The sequence below is a fragment of the Salvelinus namaycush genome, chromosome 18 (genome assembly GCF_016432855.1).
Source record: "Salvelinus namaycush isolate Seneca chromosome 18, SaNama_1.0, whole genome shotgun sequence".
Lineage (NCBI taxonomy): Eukaryota > Metazoa > Chordata > Actinopteri > Salmoniformes > Salmonidae > Salvelinus > Salvelinus namaycush.
Window position 1 is genome coordinate 10,816,830 of NC_052324.1, and position 25,321 is coordinate 10,842,150.

Sequence of the window (25,321 nt, forward strand, 5' to 3'; positions counted from 1 at the left end):
TCGTGTTTTGTTAGTGGATCAAACAGCAAAAAGAGATAATCATTTTTTAAATAAAAAAAATTAAAGTGAATCCCTTGTGCAGACGAAATTACAAAAGCACCACTTGTAGATGTATATAATTATATTCCCAGTCTTATAACAGGCATTTGAGAGAGAAAATAAAGAAAATAAATAGAATGTATAAAGGCTCTCAGCCGAAAACCTAATTTGAAGTAAGGAAATCGTAGTAAGACAATCAAAAATAATAATTATTATTATAATAGTTGTCTAGTTGAATGCTGAGACAGCTTACAACCAAGACCAAAAAACTACGTGTGCGCAACGTTGAACGCTTGCTGGGCATAAATGACGCTCAGAACTTTTCAAATTTAAGTGAAGACCCCAAAAAACGTGTCGCCTCGGGAAGCATTTACTGTTTACTGGGTCAATGCAAACGGATGCAGTAAGCAAATAACCAAGAATATTTTGAGTCACTGAGACACTATGTAAACAAACTGAATAGGTGAGCAAGACAGCCTAGAAAACACAGGAGTATAGTAAAACCGCAATACAATGAAATTAAAATGACTGAATGCTTGTAAGGCAAGCACACTAGATGATCAAAACATTAGATCACATCAAATAAGCCTGAATGGGTACGCCAACTCCCCAACTATACAAAATTAGCATGTTGTAGCTAAACATAATTGTACCACAGGTGGGTTACTTACTATCCACAGTTCGCAAGCAACAGTTGCTGAACTATGAGCAAGTTCAAGACTTCTTGATGTGACGTTGAATGTGAGAGAGAGCCTCATCCGGAGATTCAAATGTGTAGTCTTTACCATCATGAGAGAGCCATAAACGGGCCGGGAATCGCAGTCCGTACTTCACACCTGGATGGTCCCGAAGTAGTCGTTTGGCCTGTCCGAAAGCTGCGCGCTGCCTGGAAACAGTGGGGGAGTAGTCCTGGTAGATGGAGAAGCTCTGTCCTTGAAAGCTCAGAGTGGTATTGCGGGCTCGTCGGAGAATCTCCATCTTCTCATGGAAAAAGTGCACTCGAAGAATTATGTCACGGGGCCTCTCCCCATCCCGGGGCTTTGGGCGCAGCGACCGGTGGGCACGATCAATCAGGGGCTTTTCATCTAAGGCAAGAACATCCTTCAGCAGCCCAGAAACGAAATCCGTGGCGCGAGGCATTTCCGCTGACTCTGGGACTGATACAAGTCTCAGGTTATTGCGGCGAGAGAATCCCTCCAAACTTACACAGCTCTCCTTCACCTTTTTCAAATCCGCAGCTAGGCGTTTCACGTCAGCCTCCAGGGATGTAGTTAAGTCGGAGACATTTGTAGCGAAGGTCTCCAGTGCTGCAATCGTTGTAGTGTGCGACTCCATTGTTGTTTTGAGTGATGCGATTGCCGGCACCGTCTCGTTCCGCAGGATGGTTAGATCTGCTTTTAAAGTATCAGAAACCTCCTTTATTCGGGCCTCAATCGTAGCAACCACCTCCGTTTTCATTTCAACTATCTCAGAGCGTAGTAGTTTGATGGCCTCGAATGTTCACTTCAGCGCCGCCAGGCCAAGCCGCCCTCCCGGGTAAAGTATCAGTCCCCGGGCCGTCAGGCTCAGGGGAGGGCGGTGATGAGAGTGTGTCTTGTAGGCCGGGTTTTCTCAGTCATGCTTTTGGCCTTATGTTTCGTCGACATGCTGATATTTGGAAGTAAAGTAGTCTTGGTTTTTACGGGAAGGGATCACCAAAATAATATATGAAAATAAATACGGTTCTGCTGCAAAATTCACATAAACTTTAAAAATACCACGGGAGCAAAAGGAAAACACGTCAGTCGCACATGGCGTCCCTCCAATCCCCTCAAGTTATCAACCAATTCAACCCCAACTATGTTTTATGACTGACAGGTAGCTCGCCAGTCCCCCACTACGTACGTCATCATCATGAACGGCTCGGACATCGAGGTCGACGTCCACCGGCTGAGCGACGGCGGGCTCCTGCTCTCCTACAACGGCAGCAGCTACACCACCTACATGAAGGAGGAAGTGGACAGGTGGGACTTCCTGTCCATCTCAAATCTGAATGGATGGATGGACTGGCCATTAAGTCGATACTTTTAAATGGTCATACTTTGTCTTACTTGGGAGTTGATGCTCCGTCATGAACGTATGCGTTTGTAACCCTCTAGCTACCGGATCACTGTTGGCAACAAGACGTGTGTGTTTGAGAAGGAGAGGGACCCCACGGTGCTGAGGTCGTCCTCTGCTGGTAAACTCCTGCAATACCTAGTGGAAGATGGAGGCCATATCTGCGCCGGGAACTCGTATGCGGAGATCGAGGTGAGCAGAGAGTTCCATGAGAACATACTGTATGTTTACCAGTTTGGGTATGACAATTTAGATCCTCATTAGATTGGTAGTGTGTGTGTGTGAGCACATGGACTGACTTCTGCGTTATGGTTGCAGGTGATGAAGATGGTGATGACGCTGACGGTGGTGGTGTCGGGCTGTGTCCACTATGTGAAGAGGCACGGGGCGGTGCTGGAGCCTGGCTGTGTGGTGGCCAGATTGGACCTGGATGATCCCAGCAACATCCAACCAGCAAGTCACCCATTCACCAACTTCTATACAACTCTGGCTGCGTCTGAAATGGCAACCTATCCCCTATATACTGCACTTGGCCTATATAGGGAACAGGGTGCCATTTCGGACATAGCCTTTAATACAGCTATTATAGGAGGCAGCCTTTTTAGGAAATATCATGTAATACGATACAAATCACATAGTACAAAAAAATGATGCTATACGTTTAAAACATACGTCATGTAAATCGCACGCCTTTGGTCAGTCAATCGCAGGGTGGCTTGGTGGTCAGGTCCACATTTGGAGGCTGTTTTTATCCGAACCCTGTCTTCCTGTGCATCTCCTAGGTGGAGCTGAACACGGCCTCCTTCCCGGCCCAGCAGCCGCTGCCCATCGTGGGGGAGAAGCTCCACCAGATCTTCCACATGGTCCTGGAGAACCTGGTCAAGGTCATGGCCGGCTACTGCCTCACCGAGCCCTACTTCAGCAACAAGGTGAGGGCCTCCACCCACTGCAGCGCGTACCAATACAGTGGCTTACTGCGTTATTCCAGTTCGTCGTTATTAGCAGACAATCAGATCTCACAACATGCCAAAGAAGTGCTTTAAGTTCTCTGAAACCACATCATTCTTGGATGATTTCTATAAAGACGTGTATGGAACGCAGGCAATAGAATGGCATGCCTTGTGCACAGTGTCGAATAGGGATGTCGGTCAAGCTGTGGGACGGGGGTGTGATATTGGGGTGTGTGATGGCAGCATGTCCCCCCCCCCCTCCTGCCTGCAGGTGAAGCAGTGGGTAGACACCCTGATGAAGACCCTGCGGGACCCCTCGCTGCCCCTGCTGGAGCTCCAGGAGTTAATGACCAGCGTGGCCAGCCGCATCCCGCCCAGCGTCGAGAAGGCCATCCGCAAGGTCATGGCCCAGTACGCCAGCAACATCACCTCGGTGCTCTGCCAGTTCCCCAGCCAGAGGGTGGGTGACTTAGCCTTAAGCCATAGCTAACGCTCAAAGTATCTGAAACTTTTCTAATGGTGTGTATTTGAATCAGGGGTTGGAACCGTTTCAGGGAACAGAACCGAAAACTGGAAAATAACAATATTTTTTTGAAGAACGAAAACAGAACTGGGAACAAAGTTCCTCCATATTAGCCACTAGTATATAGGAATCTAGTAGTATATAAATAATTATGGAATTCAGTGAAGTAATGTTCGGCCTACTGCTAATATCCTAAACGCATTATAATGCAAGTCATATCGTGATGCCCAGCGCTTCAAGCCAAGCCTCCTCCGTGCCCGCCCGTCTCTTTCGCTCTCTCCCCACCCTGCAGAATTTCAGTTGCATCTCACGCCCAGCACTTGTCTGTATGAGTCAAGCATGTAAACAACTAGCTTTCCCGGTTTATAGAGCAGTTTTCTATCTCCACTGATTGGTGGAGTAATTTAATGCGCAAAATGTAAAAACTGTTGCTTTTTGTAGTTAAAGGAACAATATAAATGGGTACCCTTTTTTCTGGTTCAAACCGGTTCAGGACTTTGTTATGCTGGTCAGAACAGTGGAACGAAACGATTGGAAAATAAGTTTGGTTCCAACCCCTGATCTGAACCCAGGTCTGCTCTACAGTACACTTGGTGAATTGGTTTCCCATCCATTTCAGATTGCCTGTATCTTGGACAGCCACGCAGCCACCCTTCAGAAGAAGGTGGACCGGGAAGTGTTCTTCATGAACACTCAGAGTATCGTCCAGCTGGTGCAGAGGTCGCACTTCTCTTATTTCATTATCTGAATCATCACTCCATGACTCCATGTACGACTTCAGATAGGATATTGGATTGTAATAGTGGGTGGATGAATTTGCCGCAGGTACCGCAGTGGAATCCGAGGATACATGAAGTCTGTGGTGCTGGATCTGCTCAAGTGTTACCTTCAGGTGGAGATGCAGTTCCAACAAGGTGATTTGGTGTGTCACTGTGGATATAATCCAGACAATATCCTGCTGTTTATGACTCATTTTATATCGCGGTGATGCATTGTATGACCACATTTTTTTTTCTTTTTGTGAACAGCTCACTACGACAAGTGTGTGATCAACCTGAGGGAGCAGTACAAGCCTGACATGACCCCTGTGCTGGAGAGCATCTTTTCTCACGCTCAGGTCTCCAAGAAGAACATCCTGGTCACCATACTCATCGTAAGGCTACTCTCTCTCTCACTCAGCTAAACACCCACAGCTTCGTGTCCACTTGATGAATAACAATGAAATGAAGCTTAAACATAAATTCAATAAAAAGGAAACTGCATTGCGCTAATGTTTTTGCTTTTTTGGAGGGGTCAACCAACGCAACCTGCAAGCTGTTTCTCGCATTGACTTTGTCACTGGATAATGAAACCACACTCTTTTTTTTTAAAGTGTAATTTTTTCAGTGTTAACACTGCAGTTTCCCTTCATCGGCAATTGATGGTGACGGGGACATGTTTCAAGACTCACCAATGCTAATAGGGAGTGTGCTGTGTGTACCCTGGTGACGTTTAGGATCAGCTGTGTGGGCGGGACCCCACCCTAGCAGACGAGCTGATGGTCATCCTGAACGAGCTCACACAGCTCAACAAGATGGAGAACGCAAAGGTGGCACTGCGTGCCAGACAGGTATGTTTCGCAACCGTTTGTACTGAATGATGTTTTGGCACAGCGGAGTGTACCGTTCTTCGACATTCTAAGACCCCCAGTCAGTCTGGTAAGATGGTAGATGTTATTCACTTAGATGGGCACTACATATTGTAGTTTAGTAGCTTCAAAACAACATTCTGAATATTGATGGACAAGTGTGTATTTTGCAGGTTTTGATCGCTTCCCATCTGCCCTCTTATGAACTGAGGCACAACCAGGTGGAGTCCATCTTTCTGTCTGCCATCGACATGTATGGACACCAGTTCTGCCCAGAGAACCTGAAGGTGAGCGTCACGATTTTTCCAAAACAGCATTTTTTTGTTTTGTTATACTTCCGTAAGATCCGAAGGATAATATGTCTTTACTCCTCGGCAGAAACTCATCCTGTCTGAGACCTCCATTTTTGACGTCTTGCCCAATTTCTTCTACCACACTAACCGGGTGGTGTGCATGGCTGCCTTGGAGGTGAGCAAAGTGAACAGCATATAAACCTGACATGGCTTCGTCCTGATGTAGATTTGAGCTAAAATGTTCGCCTACCGTGGTCCCCTACCTATAGGTGTACGTGCGAAGGGGCTACATTGCTTACGAGCTGAACAGCCTCCAGCATCACCAGTTGCAGGACGGGACGTGTGCCGTAGACTTCCAGTTCATGTTGCCGTCGTCCCACCCCAACAGGTACCCAGCCACCGCAGACACCAGTTCTCTACCAGCGTCACAAAGCAGCTCTACAACAAACGTAACCTACAATGTCCCAACTCTGGAGTTGCCACTTTCAATACAAGGCGTCCATAGCTGCCACTATCCCTGGTAATAAAGTCTGAGTTGAGATAGAAGGGACATGGTGGGTGCAATTTGAAATAGACAGGAAAGACTGTTAGTTTACAACCTAAAGTTACAACTGTGCCATTATGATAACTGTGTTGTTAATGAAAAGAAAGTTGGTATATTTAGTTAGCTAATTTACTTTTCACCACATAAGGATTTGATTATTCTCAAGCGATGGGAATGGAAATCTTTTTTTTTTTTGGTACGTCTTTATGCCATTTCTCTGCAGTCCAGTATTCCTCTGGTTCTCATTGATTTGCTCCTGTTTCCCATTTCTCCCCATCAACAAGCGAGAGATTCACCCGAGTGATTCACTCAGCGCGCGCCAACGCGTAATCCACTCAACTCTACATGCTCAGCATCTCTGAGAACGTGTTGCTCAATCTCTATACTGAGAGCACTAATAGGGCCTGTAAAACCCTGGTCATGGTACAGTCTGTGTGCTGTTTCCTTTTGTGTAGAGCAGTAGATCATCTTCTGACACCCCCATAACCCTCTCCCCTTTGGGACAAGCCCTTCAATGTAATCGTTTCTCCACTGCCATTTTGGGGCAAACCGTCAGACGTAAGTAAACTATCGGAATGGACTCTCGATGCCAAAGCTCTAATTCCACAAACCAGGAAACTGACTTCCTTTTTTGTTTAAAAAATTTCTTACGGGTTTTTTTTTTAAAGGAGATTTTCACAGTTGTGAAAATTCAATTCACTGAAAGTCAGGCCCAATTGCAAAGGATTGACTTTCGGCTTTCCCCTCTGCTCTATTCTGTTTTGTTAGAAGTCAGGTTTTGTAATTGCAACTTGATAAATCACAATGGATCTCAATCACATCCAGTAGTTAAAGTAAAATTACCCATTTGCTGCTTTTAACATTTTAACTTCAGAATGGTTTTTCATGGTCATTATTAATGTGCAAAGCTAGAGTATGCCATCAAGTGCTTTGAAACTAATAAGAATGCATTGTGGTCAAGGTTGATCATCCACTGCTTACATTCACCTGTCAATGATCTGATTTCAGAGGGAGCAGCCCTACTCTGAACAGGTAGAGTACAGCTCCTCCTTCCAGGCAGCCTGCCACACTGTCTGGCTCCGTCTGTGTATGTCTCCTAGCAATGCATGGCTGAATGCGCTGTTTTTCTCTTCCCCATCTTTTAAAAAAACCACAAACCTCTGCCGAAGGACTCCTCCAACACGTCCTTCCTAATTTATATTCTTCACTTTTTTTTTTGATTTTGTTGCCTTTCTCAACTTTCATAGAGATGTAGCTTTTGAGAAGCATATGTACTTTGTCTGACCTACTGTTTGCAATGTGTGTTTTTAAACCCTTTTTTTTGTGACAAAAAGCCCATTCTGTATTCTCCAGTTGCATATTTGACCCTCATAGGCCACTATAGTAATCTGCCACGCCTCTTTCAATCAACCATAGTCAGTTATACACAATCAGTCAGTTAATTTCAAACGTATTATCAATCAAAACATGTCTAGAAAACAAAGATATTGCTGTCTGTTATGCTTTGTGGAAAGAAAACAGGTACAGTATGCTATACCATTGCTCCCAGTGCTCACCCCAACCCTACCCAGGAGTCACCAGTGTGTCGTCCCTTCCCTCAGGTTGGCGATGCCGGTGAACAGTGTGGGACAGTTTGAGATGAGGCGGCAGGGTAGCGAACTCTTCCTAGATGGGGCGTTCTCTCCCCCCTGTCAGCGCATGGGGGCCATGGTGGCCTTCCAGTGTTTCGAAGACTTCAAAAGGTAAAAAAACACAGATCAACTCTTGGATGTCTGGTAATATGGGGTAATAATAAGCCTTGTCCGAGACCTGAGGCGAGTTCAACTAGGCTTGTTTGCAGCGAACATGTTGCCACAATTTCAGTTGTACGATTTGAATGAACATTCCAAAATGTTACGGTGAAACATCAAACGGCTACTTTTTTTGTAAGGATTACTGTGGCTTACTAGCGACAATATTCAAACTGTAAACGACTTAGCTATTCCTACTAAATATACTAGAAAGTCTACGTGGCCACTTGATTAATTTTAGTGGCAGTTTAGACCCGAAACAGACATTTACGTTCACGGCACACAATCTTCTCAGACTGTTAGCTAACTTTAGCGAACAGTCGCGGCTAACACAAAACAAATGGAATATTGGGTGTGTGTGTGTGCAGGAACTTTGATGAGGTCATCTCCAGTTTTGCTGACCCGCTCCTGGAGAGCCCGCTTTTCCCCGAGGCCTGCTCCAATCAGTTCTACGAGGAGGATAACTGCAAGGTGACCGTGTGATGGGATTGTGTTAGAAGTTTTATGGAATTGTTGCTTCTGGGGGTGCTCTCAAGCCACAAGGGGTCTACTAAATGGACAGAAATATTGGCGAGAAAATACCTCCATTAGAACGACAACAAAAATATATTGTTTGCCTAAAACGAACCATTTGTTTCATTAGATAAGAAATGGATATTATATAATATTGATATCTTTGCATATGAACTATACAGCTACAATCTGATTATTATTTTTTTTTTTGGTATATGAGGTGAAGGCTGACATTTCTCACTAAGCTGTGATTGATTATTTCCCCGTGCGCTCCAGCAGAACATGAAGGAGAACCCCATCCACATCATCAATGTGTCCATCAAGTCGGCGGACACAGAGGATGACGATACCTTGGTCACAGCCTTCGCTGCCTTCGCGCAGTCTAAGGTCAGCAGCACAGTTCATCCCACCAAACTCTCATAGTAGAATTGTGTCGGGGCTTTTTTCCTCATAGGGGTGAATCCTAGCTTCTGCTCAACGTTGAATTTCAACTTAGTCTCCCATTTGACCTCAACACAGGATTAAGTGAATATTTGACTTAAGTGGAAGTTGGGATTCTCCTTCATTATTATCCCAGTATGTCCTGTGATTTCTGCACTAGGATTATACTTGATATGATCATTTCTTATTACAGAAAGGGTTACTCTTTGAGCATGGCATCCGAAGGATCACGTTTTTAGTCGCACAGAGGGTAAGATGTTTCTACGAGACCTTTTTGAAATAGCCTCGTACGACCATCCTGATCTCGCAAGCTTCCATTCTGTTACATGGAATCCATGTAGCGAAACGGATTTTAAGCTCGCGAGATCGAGATGGTCGTACTTGGCTACATTTTGAAAAATCCCTTTGCTGTTGTTGAATACGACTGAACAGTGCTCTGTCATCTCTTACTATTAAACTGATTTTACTTACTATTAACTTAATTTTAATCTACTTTGGATTTACTATTAATATCCTATTAACTTAATATTAACTTACTATTAAACTATGGCTAATAAAAGCAGGGTCGTTTCCATTAGTGCACACCGCAGCAAAGCGTTTTGCAAAAGAAAACGAAAACGAGCATTTCTTATTGGACAACTTCAGGTAGTCCCTCCCTGTTTCCGTCAATTTTCTTCCTTTTGGTGCCTAATGAATACGACCAACATGAATCTAATTTTCCTCTTTGATTTTTACCAGAGGGAATTTCCCAAGTTCTTCACTTTCAGAGCCAGAGACGGGGTAAAAAAAACAACTTCTTTACAATTTTTATTTTTTAACAATAACTAGACATTTGTTATACATGAACAGCCTTAAAACACTAGTAAACCCACTCGCTCTCCACCTGTGTGCGTGTCTCTCTCCCAGTTTCAGGAGGACCGTATCTACAGGAACCTGGAGCCTGCTCTGGCCTTCCAGCTGGAGCTGAACCGCATGCGTAACTTTGACCTGACGGCCGTACCCTGTGCCAACAGCAAGATGCACCAGTACCTGGGTGCCGCTCGCGTGCAGGAGGGCGCTGAGGTCACAGACTACCGCTACTTCATCCGAGCCATCATGCGCCACTCTGACCTCATCACAAAGGTACGGGGGGGGGGGGAATAAACGCCACACGAGCGCAAGAGTGCAGGGGTGGAAGGAGGCCCCTTACAAAAACTCTCTTCTAAACAGGAGTTAAAAATACATGTATTGATTTTGCTCCCTTACATTGAAGATAAATAATTTGTGTCTTGCTTGGAATATTACTTTTCGCTCAAAACGCTAGCACCCCTTTCTCTCTGTCCAGGAAGCGTCATTTGAGTACCTACAGAACGAGGGTGAGCGTCTTCTCCTGGAGGCTATGGATGAGCTGGAGGTGGCCTTCAGCAACACCAAATGGCGCACCGACTGCAACCACATCTTCCTCAACTTTGTCCCGACCGTCATCATGGACCCCTCCAAGGTCCGTGTGCCTCTGCTCTCTGCGCTGTTGGACAAGGGATTTTGACGACAATCCATCAACTTAAAGGGGGCTATGTGGCTCCTGAGCCAAAAAGGCTTCCATAAATGGACAGAAATGACCTCATTGGACAGAAGGGGCACACCTGCCCATATCCACGAGGAAAAGCATATATTGTTTGCCAAACACAAAGGATTGTGGGGTTTCATGAGCTAGTTAAATGTTATATCATGTGTATATGAACTACAGTATGTCTTGCCACTCTCTGTCCTGTAGATTGAGGAGTCTGTGCGCTCCATGGTGATGCGTTACGGCAGTAGGCTGTGGAAGCTCCGGGTGCTCCAGGCCGAGCTCAAGATCAACATCCGGCTGACGCCCACTGGGACCGCCATCCCCATCCGTCTGTTCCTCACCAACGAGTCCGGCTACTACCTGGACATCAGCTTGTATAAGGAGGTCACAGACCCCTCAACGGGACAGGTAGGCCGATCAGGAAGAGAACTATAAACCGGCACGCAGGCTGGGATCAGCTCACTGACACAGATTGGCGCACGATGCACAGCCAGAGAAAGTGTTGAATTAGCAGTGCAGCAGAGTCTACAATTTGCTAAACGCTTCACAGGGTATTCCTGAAGACTATATGGATGCTTCACAAATCATTTATAAACACTTCTTTCTATTTCAGTTTCTCTATCCGTACGATGCAATGAGCTGCAGCTGACAACTGACCTCCGTCTCCCCTCTGACCTCTAGATCATGTTCCAGTCGTACGGGGACAAGCAGGGCCCTCTGCACGGCATGCTCATCAACCATCCCTATGTCACCAAGGACCTGCTGCAGTCCAAACGCTTCCAGGCCCAGACCTTGGGCACCACCTACGTCTACGACTTCCCAGAGATGTTCCGACAGGTGGGGTTCCTCTCTCTCTCTCTTTTTGACACTTGACCCTTTTTAACTGCAGGGACTTTTGTTTGTTTTTTATCTGTTTTTTACCTTTTGTGTCTCATAGGCCCTCTTTAAGCTTTGGGGTCCGGGGGACAGCTACCCTAAAGACGTGCTGATGTGCACCGAGCTGGTGCTGGACCCGCATGACCGACTGGTGCAGATGAACCGCCTGCCTGGAGACAACGAGGTAGAGCACATAGCGTGCTCACGTGGAGTGGAACGACAACATATTCTAGTGTTACAGAGACGAGCAGGGCCATCTTTGTTTTAAAACCCCCTATGTTGTCCTGAAACCCCCCTGGGAATCCTGAAAACTCTTGGCTCTCTATCCCTCTCTCCCAGGTGGGAATGGTAGCCTTTCGGATGCGGATGAAGACGCCAGAGTATCCCGAGGGCCGCGACATCATCGTCATCTGCAACGACATCACCTACATGATTGGCTCGTTCGGGCCCCAGGAGGACCAGCTGTTCCTGCGGGCGTCGGAGATGGCCCGGGCCGAGGGCATTCCACGCATCTACATCTCAGCCAACAGCGGGGCGCGCATCGGCCTGGCCGAGGAGATACGACACATGTTCCAGGTTGCCTGGACCGACCCCCAGGACCCTTACAAGGTGACTTATCACCAGTCACTACTTAACAGTAGATTCTACAGTGTACGTAAGACCTTTTTTACAAGGACTGTTCAGTTGAGCACCTGCTACTGCGTTGTCTTCAGTGGCCTTGTAAAAAGGTCTTTGGGTGCAGGGTTTTGACTTGTAAGGGCATACCATGCAACCATGTACTTTATTTTAGTCTACTTGGTACATATTTTCTTAACTCTTCTTGAACTGCACTGTCGGTTAAGGGCTTGTAAGTAAGCATTTCACGTTAAAGTCTACACTTGTTGTATTCGGCGTATGTGACAAATAAAGTTTGATTTGAAAAGTGGGGAAAAAACACTCGCTGGAAATGGTCATTAGAAATGTAATTGATTTGCAGCAGCAGAGGTCACTGCAATGCAAATTAAATGACTTTTCTAAAGATTTCTTTTTCTGACTTAACGTTATTTCTTCCGTCTGTGTGACACTGGCAAAGCTGATTTGTTACCATGTGCTGGCGGCATGGTCTACTGTGTCGGGCAACCTGACTGGTGGTCAGAAGAGTGGGTGTGATTGATTTTCTCTGTGGGGCATAATGGCAAGGTGTAATCCTGTTGTAACCGCTTATCAGCCTCTACACAGACATGCCCTGTTTTTGTGTCAGCCCACTTTCTTGGAACTGATGACTGTTTGTTTGTCTCCACCGGTAGGGTTTCAAGTATCTGTACCTGACGCCCCAGGACTACACCCGCATCAGCTCCACCAACGCTGTCCACTGCCACCACGTGGAGGAGGGCGGAGAGTCCAGGTGGCACACGCACGCCCTTCACCTGAGGAGTATACAACAAAGCAGGATCAATTAGTTAGCCCGCTGACTTTGAAAAGCAACCAGTATAACTATTGATTTGATGGGACATTTTTTTTTTTTTTTATGCTCAACTTAGTCTAATTGAAAAGACATATCTATGCCCATTTTCAAGCTTATCTTGAAATATCAAAAATATTATGGCAGGTCATCCGGCTAACTCCTTGAACCTGCTTTGTAGTATACCCCTCTGGTGCTAGTCACTCTTATCAACTAGCGCAGCTAACAAAGACAGTGTGGTATCCCAGAGGTTCGCTGACTCTCTCTCTCCCCATCCCGTCGACTGGACTCCAGGTACATCATCACTGACATCATAGGGACCGAAGATGGTCTTGGGGTTGAAAACCTGAGAGGATCAGGCACCATCGCCGGGGAGTCTTCCAAGGCCTACGATGAGATCATCACCATCAGCATGGTCAGGAGGACACACACACACACACCTCTCTTTGTCTGGTGTTAGATAACCCAGGTCGTTAGGCATAGCATGCCTCGTGGCTTATGTTGAAGCCATGGTACTGTATGTCCTGGGTACTGCAGGTGACGTGCCGTGCCATTGGGATCGGGGCTTATCTAGTGCGTCTGGGGCAGCGGGTCATCCAGGTGGAGAACTCCCACATCATTCTGACCGGGGCTGGAGCCCTCAACAAGGTATGTCTTAGTCCCGTCTGCTTGGATTCATCATGCGTTTTAGAACTCTGAGACTTACACAAGAAGTAAACACAGGCCCACTGTTAGGATAACTATGGAGCCCGTATGTTCAAAATAATATATGAAAATATGTTTTTTACCTAAAATACCCCTCTAACCCTCATACTACCAACATAATTTACATACATGGGTATGTAAACTTGGGTCATTTTGACAAGCAACAATCGTCAATTAACTTGATAATAATTAAGACCTCATTAAACATATAAATGTTATCAGATTTTTTTTCAAATATCAAAACTGACTTATTTTAGCAAAATTAGTTAATTTGTTAACCACATTAGTACTGAAAAGCTAATTTACCATTTGACTGTAGTATAATTTTGTTTTTCATAATTTCGAAGTAAATATTAATTTTGACATAATGAGCTAAAAAAACGACTGCATTTTAAAGGGGCGGTACATCAAAAATGTAAATATACATAATTTTATTGACAGTGTTTAATCCATTGATCATGAGACAATTACCAAAAATATGGCTTCATTTTATTTATTTACTTATCGCGAAGCCAGCATTAGCATCGCTTCTAGTGAAACAATGGGAGTGGTAGGGCCTATGGTAAGATGTTTCTAAAAGCATGCCCAAATCCTCAGTCACTTCAAACCAAATGTTATAGCAACCAAAACACCTTAAAAAGTTGCACATATAGAATTTTGGAGGATATTATAGGAATTCTGGTATTTATAAAATATTTCCCTGTAGAATAACTATGGATAACTTGTATTTATGTCTCCAGAGAAAGCTATATTCAAATAAAGGTCCTATTTATCAAATGACTATAGGCGGATTAGGTGTTTTTGGCACCAAAGGTCTTTTTTTAAGTCCATATTGATACAGAAACACTAAACAATTATTTAGATTGGTTGAGAACAAGTTGATTGACAAAGTCATGAAGAATTGAATATATCACCTTTGGGCTATGATCAAAAATATGACTCTTGTGTCAAAATGACCCCGGTCAGTAGTATGATGGTTAAGGAGTCTCATATTTCATAAGTAGTGAAACCTATTTTAAACCGTTATAACTGCAATGTACTATAATCCTCTCGATATGTGAAGCATTTCCACTGTCCTTGACAGTGAACCTGTTGTCGTTACAGGTTCTGGGTCGAGAAGTGTACACCTCCAACAACCAGCTGGGAGGCGTCCAGATCATGCACAACAACGGAGTGACGCACACCACGGTGCCCGATGACTTTGAGGGTGTTTTCACTATCCTGCGGTGGCTCTCCTATATGCCGAAGGTACATTAGAAAAAGAGGAAGACCAGATCGGACCCCATATTCATAAATATTCTCAGAGATGGAGTGCTGATCTAGGATCACATCCCCTCTGTCCATGTAATCATATTCATTATGATCTAATGGACAAAACTGATCAGAGATCAGCACTTTTACTCTGAGACGCAAATTTGGCAAGACAGCCCAAACAGATCTCGGACCAGGCTGAAGATGTACCGTAAGAGGTCAAATTCAGCCGACTAACCCCCAGATAGGAGTTGTCAGAACATTGTTCTACTCTGATTTCAGACCAAGCACTCTCCGGTGCCGGTGATACCACCCAAGGACCCAGTGGAGAGGGAGATCGAGTTCACCCCCACCAAGGCTCCCTATGACCCCCGCTGGCTACTGGCCGGGAGGCCCCACCCCAGTGAGACACACTCTGCAGCATACATAACCCTCTTAACTCTGCCCAGATTCTATTTCCCCCAGCCCCTGAGTGGATAGACATGGCTATGTCACCCAGTGCAGTGTACTGAATATTGAATTAAAACAAGTCCAACTTTTTAAAGTGCAATAATAAAAAAAAATGCAATGCACTGTACATATTGCTGTCATAGACTATTTTTGTGTGTTGTGTTTAGCTGTAAAAGGAGCCTGGCAGAGTGGATTTTGTGACCATGGCTCGTTCATGGAAGTGATGGGGTCTTGGGCCCAGACAGTAGTGGTGGGCAGAGCCAGGTGAGTGTACTGTATAGACACACACACACACGCGCAATATAAATGCTTACAGAAGACATATGGGTAACAATTTCTTAAAACCTGCAGGTACAATACATTATGATGCAGTTTTAATACATTCATGCATTTTAAGACTAGTCATGAGCATGTTTGACCTCGTTACGTCTTATCTCATAATGACCCTTACTAAATATCAGTCATTTCGAGTCAGTTGATACATGGAGCGAGAGACATAACATTTGAATTATTATATACAATTATGAAGGCTCATAGATGATTATAACAGCTTGTTCAGCGTTATACCTGCAGGATATGGAATCACAGAGATGTAGTAGTTCCGAAGGCAGACTGCCAACTAATTTGTAACGCAACACCACAGGTTAGGTGGGATTCCCCTTGGCGTCATCGCTGTGGAAACACGCACCGTTGAGGTGGCTATCCCGGCCGATCCAGCAAACTTGGATTCTGAGGCCAGAGTGAGTGGGCTTTGTGTCCTCCATTATATGTTGTGTTCTTGTGCCGTATGCCAAGGTGACATGGTAGTAAACATCATGAGTTAAGTTTTGATGCCTTTGATCATTTTCGAAAAGGGAAACATGATCTGACAAGGTAATGCAGACTCATTTGACACCTGCAACAGAGTTTAACATCCCTCTGTGTGTGTCTCGCACTCACTCTCACTCAGCTGGTGCAGCAGGCCGGCCAGGTGTGGTTTCCGGACTCTGCCTTTAAGACGGCCCAGGCCATCCGTGACTTCAACCGTGAGCGGCTGCCTCTGATGGTGTTCGCCAACTGGAGAGGCTTCTCCGGGGGAATGAAGGGTACTGACTGGCCAACCTGGGATCAAATGCTATTCAAAATCATTTCAAATACTGTATCTGTGCTGGATTGAGTTTGCCTGTTGCAATGGGACTACTAGGACATCTCAAGTCATGCTCACCTGGCACTCCAGCCAGACTAAAGCAAATGCTCAATGCATTTGTAAGATTTCAAATACTATTTGAACCCTAGTCTGATACTGACTTGGAAACCCCCACTACAACACAGCGTTTTTTTCCCTTCTAAATCTCAAAACAATATTGTAAATATTGGTGTTACCACAACTGCAAGTCCATTTTTATTTCTCTCAGACATGTACGACCAGGTGCTGAAGTATGGGGCCTATATCGTGGACGGCCTGCGTGAGTTCCGCCAGCCTGTGTTGATCTACATCCCGCCGCACGCCGAGCTGAGGGGGGGATCCTGGGTGGTGATCGATCCCACCATCAACCTTCTGTGCATGGAGCTCTACGCAGACAGAGAGAGCAGGTGGGCCTTTTTTTTTTTTTAACATGGCTGGGCAGCTTCTCTCCAGAGCCAATGTGAATGAGCTCTTACTCCTTTCCCTCTTCTACTCTCTCTCATCCACCTTCCCTGTTGTCTCATCTCCACCACTCTCCCCCTCCCTCTCCCTGTCAAGGGGTGGTGTGCTAGAGGCAGAGGGCACTGTGGAGATCAAGTATCGCAGGAAGGACCTGTTGAAAACCATGCGCCGGATCGACTCGGTCTACGCCGGTCTGGCTGAACAGCTTGGTAAACAGCCTGGTAAACTCTTACAACAGTACCTGTAGTTCCGCCCATATGTACGATAGGCATCGTGTTTTCTTTTTAGTTAGCATTGTAAAAAACAAAACAAAAAAACAAACAAAAAAAAAAAAAAATCTGAAGGTCACGGACAGTCAATCGTGTTTTTGAAGTTCTGATATTTGAAGGAAACCAGATCAAAGTATGAACAGTGACTGTTTCCTCTACGTTGATAAAGTGTGATCATAAAGTTACTGGTCCCCTCCCCCATGTCAAACATTTGGATTCAGGAGGCGGGATTATTAAGGGGATAGTGACATCACTCTGACTTTTTTTTAATACACCAATGGTAACATGATATTCTCGTACCTAATTTAAATGAGTACAGCCTTTTAACCAACGTCAGAGAAGGTGTGTTTGCAGAGAGGTGTGGTTTATATAACTAGATAGCTTCTCTACTGGTGCCAAAATTCGACTGTAGGGTATCAGCAAATCTAATTTAAAGTTTACCCTATTCATCTATGGCAAAGATACTTAAATGTTTTCCCTTTCCTCTGTGTCTGGCTAGCTATGTCTTCAGCCAACTTGGAACAAAAGGGGGAGGGGGGGGTCGTTCAAAACTCGGACGCAGTTGTGAAGTCCGCACATCTGTCTGTGATGCATCACAAGAGACATGCTAAACGGGAGATGTATACTTTTTGTCCTGGTAGTTAGCCATGAGAGAAAGTACTTTTCAGAACTACTGTCCAGGACCTTTAAAGTTTTGCCATGTCCAGTGGTGTAAAGTACTTAAGTAGTACTTTAAAGTATTTTTACTTAAGTAGTTTTTTTTAGGTATCTGTACTTTACTATTCATATTTTTTACTTTTACTCCACTACAATCCTTTAGAGAATAATATACTTTTTGCTCCGTACATTTTCCTTGAAACCAATAGTACTTGTTACGTTTCGAGTGCTTAGCAGGACAGGAAAATTGTCCAATTCCCACACTTATCAACAGAACATCCCTGGTCATCCCTACTGCCTCTGATCTGGCGGACTCACTAAACACACATTTTTCATTTGGAAATTATGTTTGAGTGTTGGAGTGTGCCCTGGTTATTCGTAAATTTTGTAAAAACAAGCAAATCGTGGCGGCTGGTTTGCTTAACATAAGGAATGTGAAATGATTTACTTTTGATATATTTAAAACCAAATACTTTTAGACTTTTACTCAAATAGTATTTTACTGGGTGACTTTCACTTTTACTTGAGTCATTTTCTATGAAGGTATCTTTTTACTGTTTGTACATTTTCCAGCAGTGCTAGAGTCACAGGGGTTCGACAACCAACAGCTGGGTCGTGTTCATTAGGCACCAAACGAAAGGAAACAGGGCAAGACTTCCTGGACTTAGGCAATAATAAATGCTAATTTTCAGCTTTCCATTGCAAAATGTTTTTAAACATCTTTAATTCTGTGTCCTAATGAACAGGGACTGAAACGGGGAAAGACTTCCTGGACTTGGCCAATAAGAAATGCTAATTTTCTGCTTTCCATTGCAAAATGTTTTTAAACATCTTTAATTCTGTGTCCTAATGAACATGGAGGAGACATTGGTTAATACATTTTGACTGGCCAGGTACACCGGAGCTGACAGACAAACAGCGGCGGGACCTGGAAGCCAAGCTGAGGGCCAGAGAGGAGTTCCTGCTGCCCATCTACCACCAAGTGGCAGTGCAGTTTGTGGACCTCCACGACACCCCTGGTAGAATGCACGAGAAGGGTGCCATCACGGTAAAAAAAAATCCTCCCTTTGTGTTTTACAACAACACTCTGTTATGATCGGGGTTGGAACCCCAAAAACTTCAAATCGTTTCGTTCCAAATGGAACCCACATTTAAATTCCTTTCCACTGTTCCGACTAGCAAAATAAAGTTCTGAACCAGTTTGAAAACAATTATATATATATTTTTTGTACATTTAGCTCAACATAAAATTACTTCACCAATCAGTGCGGATAGAGCAGCTTGCTATGGAGCGGGCAAGCTATAGTTATTTACATGCAACTATAGCGAGATGCGACTGAAATTTTGCTGGTGGGGAGCGAGATGGTGGAGGAGACTTGGCTTGAAGCTCTGGGCATGTTGTTATGACATGCATCATCTGAATTAGGCACACAATTATACCAACAGAAGAGCGGCTTTTATGAAGGAACTTTGAATGTCCTTGAACTTCCAAGTTGGCTTAACGTTGGACCAGAGCTAGCTGCCTAACCTTTTTTTAGTTAATAAATCCAATGTGGAATGTGATAATTATAGTATCCTTAACTAGTATTGAAAAAGTTAATCCATTCTTCTCTAATTAAAAATCTCTCTTCCTAATTTCTGAATCACGTTTGTAATGTCGATAGACTACAGTAGCCTATGCTTCGGAGGGCGAGGGGCAGGTAGCCACAGCTGGCAGGCAGACAGTGGAATAAATTTCTGAGTGACAGCGTGAGGGCTTTGCATAGGTGCGCTTTGTTGCATTTTGTTTTGGTACTGGAAAAAACGGCGGAACATAAAATAACTTTATTAACCGGTTGCCATTCTTTTAAAATGACAGTTCCGTTTTCGGAACAGTGTAGATCGCTTTCGTTCTGATTCTGTTCCTTGAAAGATTCCGTTATTTTCCGGTTTTTGGTTCTGTTCCCTGAACTGGTTCCAACCCCCAGTTGTGATAGTCAATCAAACAATGGAAGGTGCCAGAACAAACCCTGGAAAGCTAAATAAAGTTCAATGCGACCTCAAAGGGTGTACATGGGCAGACAGGAGGAGATGAATGTGTGATGCCCGGTCCCATTCTCCACACCTGCAATGGGGCAGGGGCATTAGTGTCCCTCACTCTATGGTCTATGTAACCTGATGGTGGTCTATGTAACCTGGTGGTCGCATGCAGGACATCCTGGACTGGAAGAATGTGCGGAGCTTCTTCTACTGGCGTCTGCGGCGCCTCCTGCTGGAGGGCGTGGTGAAGTGTGAGGTCCTGCAGGCCAACCCAGAGCTGAGTGACGGACACATCCAGTCCATGCTGCGCCGCTGGTTTGTGGAGACAGAGGGCACGGTCCAGGTATGGATGTCACAACGTAATGGCTCTGTTCATGTGATACAAGCAAGGTTATCCTTTTGTAATGGAGTACCCCTGTCTGAAACATGTAATCCCAATTGTCACCCTCGGAACATTTTAGTTATTTTTGGTCCAGTGTTTAAGACGTTGGGTTACTGCGTGGGGGACCCAGGTTCGAATCCCACTGGTTACACAATCTATTCCAATCCATGGTGTGTAGACATTTTTTTAGAGTTAGGTTCTGTGCTTAATTTCCAGGCGTACCTTTGGGACAATAACAAAGCGGTGGTGGAGTGGCTGGAGAAGCATTTGGCCAAAGAGGACGGCACACGATCCGCCATCAGAGAGAACATCAAGTACCTGAAGAGGGACCACGCCTTGAAACACATCCGCAGGTACACACACACACACACACACACACACACACACACACACACACACACATTGCTACACTTGAAAGTACTGTGTGCATATAATCCTATGTATGTATGTACTGTATGTGTTATCCCAGCATTGTGCAGGCCAACCCTGAGGTGACCATGGACTGCATCATCCACATGAGCCAGTCCATCACTCCATCCCAGAGGGCCAAGATCTCCCACCTGCTGGCCACGATGGATGGCACCGCCCCCAGTTAAACTCCAGATCTGAGGCTGAGCTGCCCAAATGCCTTACACAGGAAATTCCAGCATACGGGAGAAAATAGATAAGTAGGTCTGTGGGATGTGGACTTAGGGCAGGGGGACACATGCAGTATCTCCCCATCGATGCCGCCTACGTTCTATTGTTGAGTTGAGACAATAAAGCTAAGATGCCAAAAACATGTCTAATTCTCAGGGTTAGGGCTAGTTCGGGCTGCTCATATGCTATAACCATGCAGCACTATACACTACACATGCACTACATCAAGGGTAGATTTATTTTTCTTTCCGCGGATGGTCGGGGGGCCGGAACATAGTTATAAATCATTTGTACACTGAAAATTGACCGCAAGAATCCAAAACATATATAGTATTTGACAAGAACTGAATAATTGTAAACCTTGATTTCATTGGGATATGATCACTTATGCCTCTCTATTTATGCGTGGGAATACTTGGGAACAGATTCCCTAAGTTAAAATCCCTTTGAGCTGATTTCCTGGCGATTTTAGTCTTATGTTCAACAACTGAAATATATTTTTTTAAATCCTCAACTTGGGGGGCCAAATAAAATCGGGGGATTCGGAAAGTATTCAGACCCCTTGACTTTTTCCACATTTTGTTACGTTACAGCCTTATTCTAAAATGGATTCATTTGTTTTCCCCCCTCATCAATCTGCACACTACCCCATAATGACAAAGCAAAAACATATTTGGGGATTTTTTTCAAAATGTATAAAAAAATTAACTGAAATATCATTTTTCAGAACCTTTACTCAGTACTGTGTTGAATAACCTTTTTGCAGTGATTACAGCCTCAAGTCTTCTTTGGTATGACGCTACAAGCTTGGCACACCAGTGTTTGGGGATTTCTCCCATTCTTCTCTGCAGATCCTCTCAAGCTCTGTCAGGTTGGATGGGGAGCGTCGCTGCACAGCTATTTTCAGGTCTCTCCAGAGATGTTAGATCGGGTTCAAGTCCGGGCTCTGGCTGGGCCACTCAAGGACATCCAGGGACTTGTCCCGAAGCCACTCCTGCGTTGTCTTGGCTGTGTGCTTCGGGTCTTTGTCCTGTTGGAAGGTGAACCTTCACCCCAGTCTGAGGTCCTGAGCGCTCTGGAGTAGGTTTTCATCAAGGATCTCTCTGTACTTTGCTTCGTTCATCTTTCCCTCGATCCTGACTAGTCTCCCAGTCCCTGCCACTGAAAAACATCCTCACGGCATGATGCTGCCACCACCATGCTTTACCGTAGGGATGGTGCCAGGTTTCTTCCAGATGTCACATTTGGCATTCAGGCCAAAGAGTTCAATCTTGGTTTCATCAGACCAGAGAATCTTGTTTCTCATGGTCTGAGTCCTTTAGGTGCCTTTTGGCAAACTCCAAGCAAGCTGTCGTTTGCCTTTTGCTGAGGAGTGGCTTCTGTCTGGCCACTCTACCATAAAGGCCTGATTGGTGGAGTGCTGCAGAGATGGTGGTCCTTCTGAAAGTTTGTCCCATCTCCACAGAGGAACTCTGGAGCTCTGTCAGAGTGACCATTGGGTTCTTGGGTCACCTCCCTGACCAAGGCCCTTCTCCCCTGATTGCTCAGTTTGGCCGGGCGGCCAGCTGTAGGAAGAGTCTTGGTGGTTCCAAACTTCTTCCATTTAAGAATGATGGCCTCCGTGCTCTTGGGGACCTTCAATGCTGCAGAAATGTTTTGGTACCCTTCCCCAGATCTGTGCCTCGACACAATCCTGTCTCGGAGCTCTACGGACAATTCCTTCGACCTCATGGCTTGGTTTTTGCTCTGACATGCACTGTCAACTGTGGGACCTTGTATAGACAGGTGTGGGCCTTTCCAAATCATGTCCAATCAATTGAATTTACCACAGGTGGACTCCAAGTTGTAGAAACATCTCAAGGAGGATCAATGGAAACAGGATGCACCTGAGCTCAATGTTGGGTCTCATAGCAAAGGGTCTGAATACTTAAGTAAATAAGTATTTTTATATACATTTTAAAAAATGTCGAAAACCTGTTTTCGCTTTTTCGTTGGGGTATTGTGTGTAGATTGAGATTTAAAATGTAATACATATTAGAATAAGACTAACGTAACAAAATGTGGAAAAAGTCAAGGGTTCTGAATACTTTCTGAATGCACTGTACATGGCAACGTTGGTGTGGTGTTGTAGCTTTAACGATTCAAGAGCTGTGGTGAATCCAAATCAAGCATATGGAGCTTTTATGCACTTTTAAAAAGTTAAAAAAGTATAAAAGTTATCAAAAAGCAACCTATTCCAGACTGGTCTACACGTTTTTAAGTTTGAAAGGTGTTTCTAGGTTAAACTGTAAGATTAGTTATAGGCTACATTTTTACTATTCAAGTCTATGGCCATTGAAATGCATTGGGAAAGGGACGTTTTGGTATTGGTAGTTTTTACGGTTTGGGCGCTACAGGTTCCAGTGGAATAATAATAATAATAATAATTTAAAACATTTTTTTAAGAGTAAACCATTTTCAGCAATCACACCTAATTATCAAATGTACAACCCCCACCCACCTGACACTACAGGCAGGTTAAAGTAAATGGTCGAAGTATTTGACCTCAGGTCTGGTTCCATGTGGTTTTAACATTGCTATGATCAGAGGGAACCACCACTACTCTTTAGCATTTCTGATTCACTTCATCAATAGGATTTGAAAACCCATATGTTTGAAAGCATGAATTGAATGGATTGGACCATGTGCCTTTTTATCAGTATTCTATCAAGCTTTTCATTGCTAATGCGGTACACTGGCATTTTACAACGGGGGTGACCAGGGTTTTTGCTATGGTGTGTTGATCATTCTGTTCATATCTGGGAGAATGTGTGCCGACCTTTGAATGTACGCCAGCCAGGGGCCGAACAAAGCTCTCATTTGTGTACCATGTAAAATACTTTTTTTTTTTTATGTAATGTGCCAGTGCAGACAATACACAAGCCTGTCTGGGGGTTGTGTGACGTGTAGCCTTTACTTCAGTATGTTCCTAGGCCGTTATTGAAAATAAGAATTTGTTCTTAACTGACTTGCCTAGTTAAATAAAGATAAAATAAATGTATCCTTGTGACAATATTGACCAAAAAAAGACTAATTTCAGTGACATTAAATTACATTGAATTAAATTTCATTTCATTTACAGAATCATTTCAGTGACAATGGTCGAGTAGGAAATTTTTCATTTTTCCCCCTCATTAATTTAATCCAAAAATGGGATATGTCAGTATTGCCCTTATTAAGACTAACCTGTACAATTTGAAAGTCAGGTAATATTTTTTTATTTTATTAACCAGTGTTTATTTGTGTGCCCTTGAATTTCTTTCTTTGTATTATTGTTTTTTGACTGAATAACATACGCCTGTGTTTTTCCTGAGTCATTTCATTTGTATTTTTTGTTGTTGACAGTGATGGTATATGCTGGAGTCTGAGTGAATAATACTATATAAATCCTAGTGGATAAATTCACACCAGTAGTATTTGTATAGTAATAATTTGGAACAAATTGGCATTCAGATATTACTTTTTGTCTGTGTTTTCATTGTTTTTAATATAATGCTGATTGTTGCTTAAACGCAGGTGAACAGGGGCAGAGAAGGGTATAATGTGTAGACGACAAGATTGTAACCAAGAGACCCCAAGCCGTTCTGCTGCTGTTGCCTTCATCAAAATACCAGATATCCATTTGAAATTGTCAATAATATGTAAAATGTCTGCCATGTACTTACTTATTAGAGTAATGTATAGTATCTGTAAATAAATGGAATGAATCTGTTTTCAGCAAGTAACTCTTTATTTATCCATTGTGATTTTACAGTACATGTAGCCTGACATCCTCCCAAAAGTTGTGAATAATTCAATGAAAATTATGAATTCGGACCTTGACAGATTTTAGCATATTTTCAAATGCTGAAATTTGTAAAATGGTCTACAAATGCTATTATTAGACAGGTTTTGATATTTGTGTTTTGGAATGTATGGATAAATACTGTTTTAAGAAACAAGCTTCTCAGTGGAGATCACAGTGATTTGAAACACAAATATACAGTAAACAGTGTTTGACAAATTCCTCCCCTTTTCCAGCTGCCATTTATAAATATAAATAAAACATCACAGTAATACTGCCTAGCACAATACAGACAATGGATAAAGAACAGGGAACTAACAGTACCATGGTAAGGCTTACAAACACAGGAAAGTCAATATTGTACAAAACTGGCAGAGATGGTACCTGTTGCCTGCTAGGTTTGTGTACAACAGTGTAGGACCGCTCTAGAGTCTTTGCTTGGCAAAGTTACCCCAGAGACATCAATATCTTTTAGTCAATTTCCTCCCAAATTTCAGTTTTCCTCATTGGTTACTCCTATTGTAAAACCACACATGTAAAAGCAATGACTTTGATCAAATCACCCTCCAAGCAGATGTCTTTCTCTCATCTGAAATAGTGGCTTAGGCATGGCAACACAAGTTGCTCTGTCATTGGAGAAAGAGAAAAGCAATGAGGATTCAGGATTTTCAGTGGAAGATGTGGGGGCTTTTTGGTGCCAGGAGTGGGATTGACAAGTAGAGCCACAGCAAAAAAAAATAGTTTTTGTATTGTTGGTGATGCCTTGTTGCAGCTCTCCCCGTGTGGTTCCACTCTGTGGTGCGGGGGATGTTTTCA

General features: G+C 44.0%; 1 protein-coding gene across 1 annotated transcript in view; it reads left to right on the forward strand.

The window, feature by feature from the left end:
• Positions 1-21,267, forward strand: part of LOC120063072 (acetyl-CoA carboxylase 2-like) — a 36,555-nt gene extending 15,288 nt beyond the window's left edge. The window contains exons 15-52 of the mRNA XM_039013204.1: positions 1,897-2,042; positions 2,178-2,328; positions 2,455-2,589; positions 2,919-3,065; positions 3,358-3,546; positions 4,229-4,329; positions 4,435-4,523; positions 4,638-4,762; positions 5,105-5,218; positions 5,410-5,523; positions 5,615-5,704; positions 5,799-5,917; positions 7,082-7,105; positions 7,675-7,815; positions 8,232-8,334; positions 8,656-8,763; positions 9,011-9,067; positions 9,556-9,597; positions 9,724-9,939; positions 10,142-10,297; positions 10,571-10,774; positions 11,048-11,203; positions 11,304-11,426; positions 11,582-11,851; positions 12,529-12,626; positions 12,978-13,098; positions 13,221-13,331; positions 14,493-14,636; positions 14,922-15,042; positions 15,257-15,353; positions 15,733-15,829; positions 16,039-16,174; positions 16,484-16,661; positions 16,813-16,937; positions 18,536-18,690; positions 19,834-20,004; positions 20,260-20,396; positions 20,513-21,267. Of these exons, the coding sequence (XP_038869132.1) occupies positions 1,897-2,042; positions 2,178-2,328; positions 2,455-2,589; positions 2,919-3,065; positions 3,358-3,546; positions 4,229-4,329; positions 4,435-4,523; positions 4,638-4,762; positions 5,105-5,218; positions 5,410-5,523; positions 5,615-5,704; positions 5,799-5,917; positions 7,082-7,105; positions 7,675-7,815; positions 8,232-8,334; positions 8,656-8,763; positions 9,011-9,067; positions 9,556-9,597; positions 9,724-9,939; positions 10,142-10,297; positions 10,571-10,774; positions 11,048-11,203; positions 11,304-11,426; positions 11,582-11,851; positions 12,529-12,626; positions 12,978-13,098; positions 13,221-13,331; positions 14,493-14,636; positions 14,922-15,042; positions 15,257-15,353; positions 15,733-15,829; positions 16,039-16,174; positions 16,484-16,661; positions 16,813-16,937; positions 18,536-18,690; positions 19,834-20,004; positions 20,260-20,396; positions 20,513-20,639 (4,938 nt within the window). The 3' untranslated portion in view covers positions 20,640-21,267. The remainder of the gene's footprint in view (positions 1-1,896; positions 2,043-2,177; positions 2,329-2,454; positions 2,590-2,918; positions 3,066-3,357; positions 3,547-4,228; positions 4,330-4,434; positions 4,524-4,637; positions 4,763-5,104; positions 5,219-5,409; positions 5,524-5,614; positions 5,705-5,798; positions 5,918-7,081; positions 7,106-7,674; positions 7,816-8,231; positions 8,335-8,655; positions 8,764-9,010; positions 9,068-9,555; positions 9,598-9,723; positions 9,940-10,141; positions 10,298-10,570; positions 10,775-11,047; positions 11,204-11,303; positions 11,427-11,581; positions 11,852-12,528; positions 12,627-12,977; positions 13,099-13,220; positions 13,332-14,492; positions 14,637-14,921; positions 15,043-15,256; positions 15,354-15,732; positions 15,830-16,038; positions 16,175-16,483; positions 16,662-16,812; positions 16,938-18,535; positions 18,691-19,833; positions 20,005-20,259; positions 20,397-20,512) is intronic.
• Positions 21,268-25,321: the final 4,054 nt, after the last annotated feature.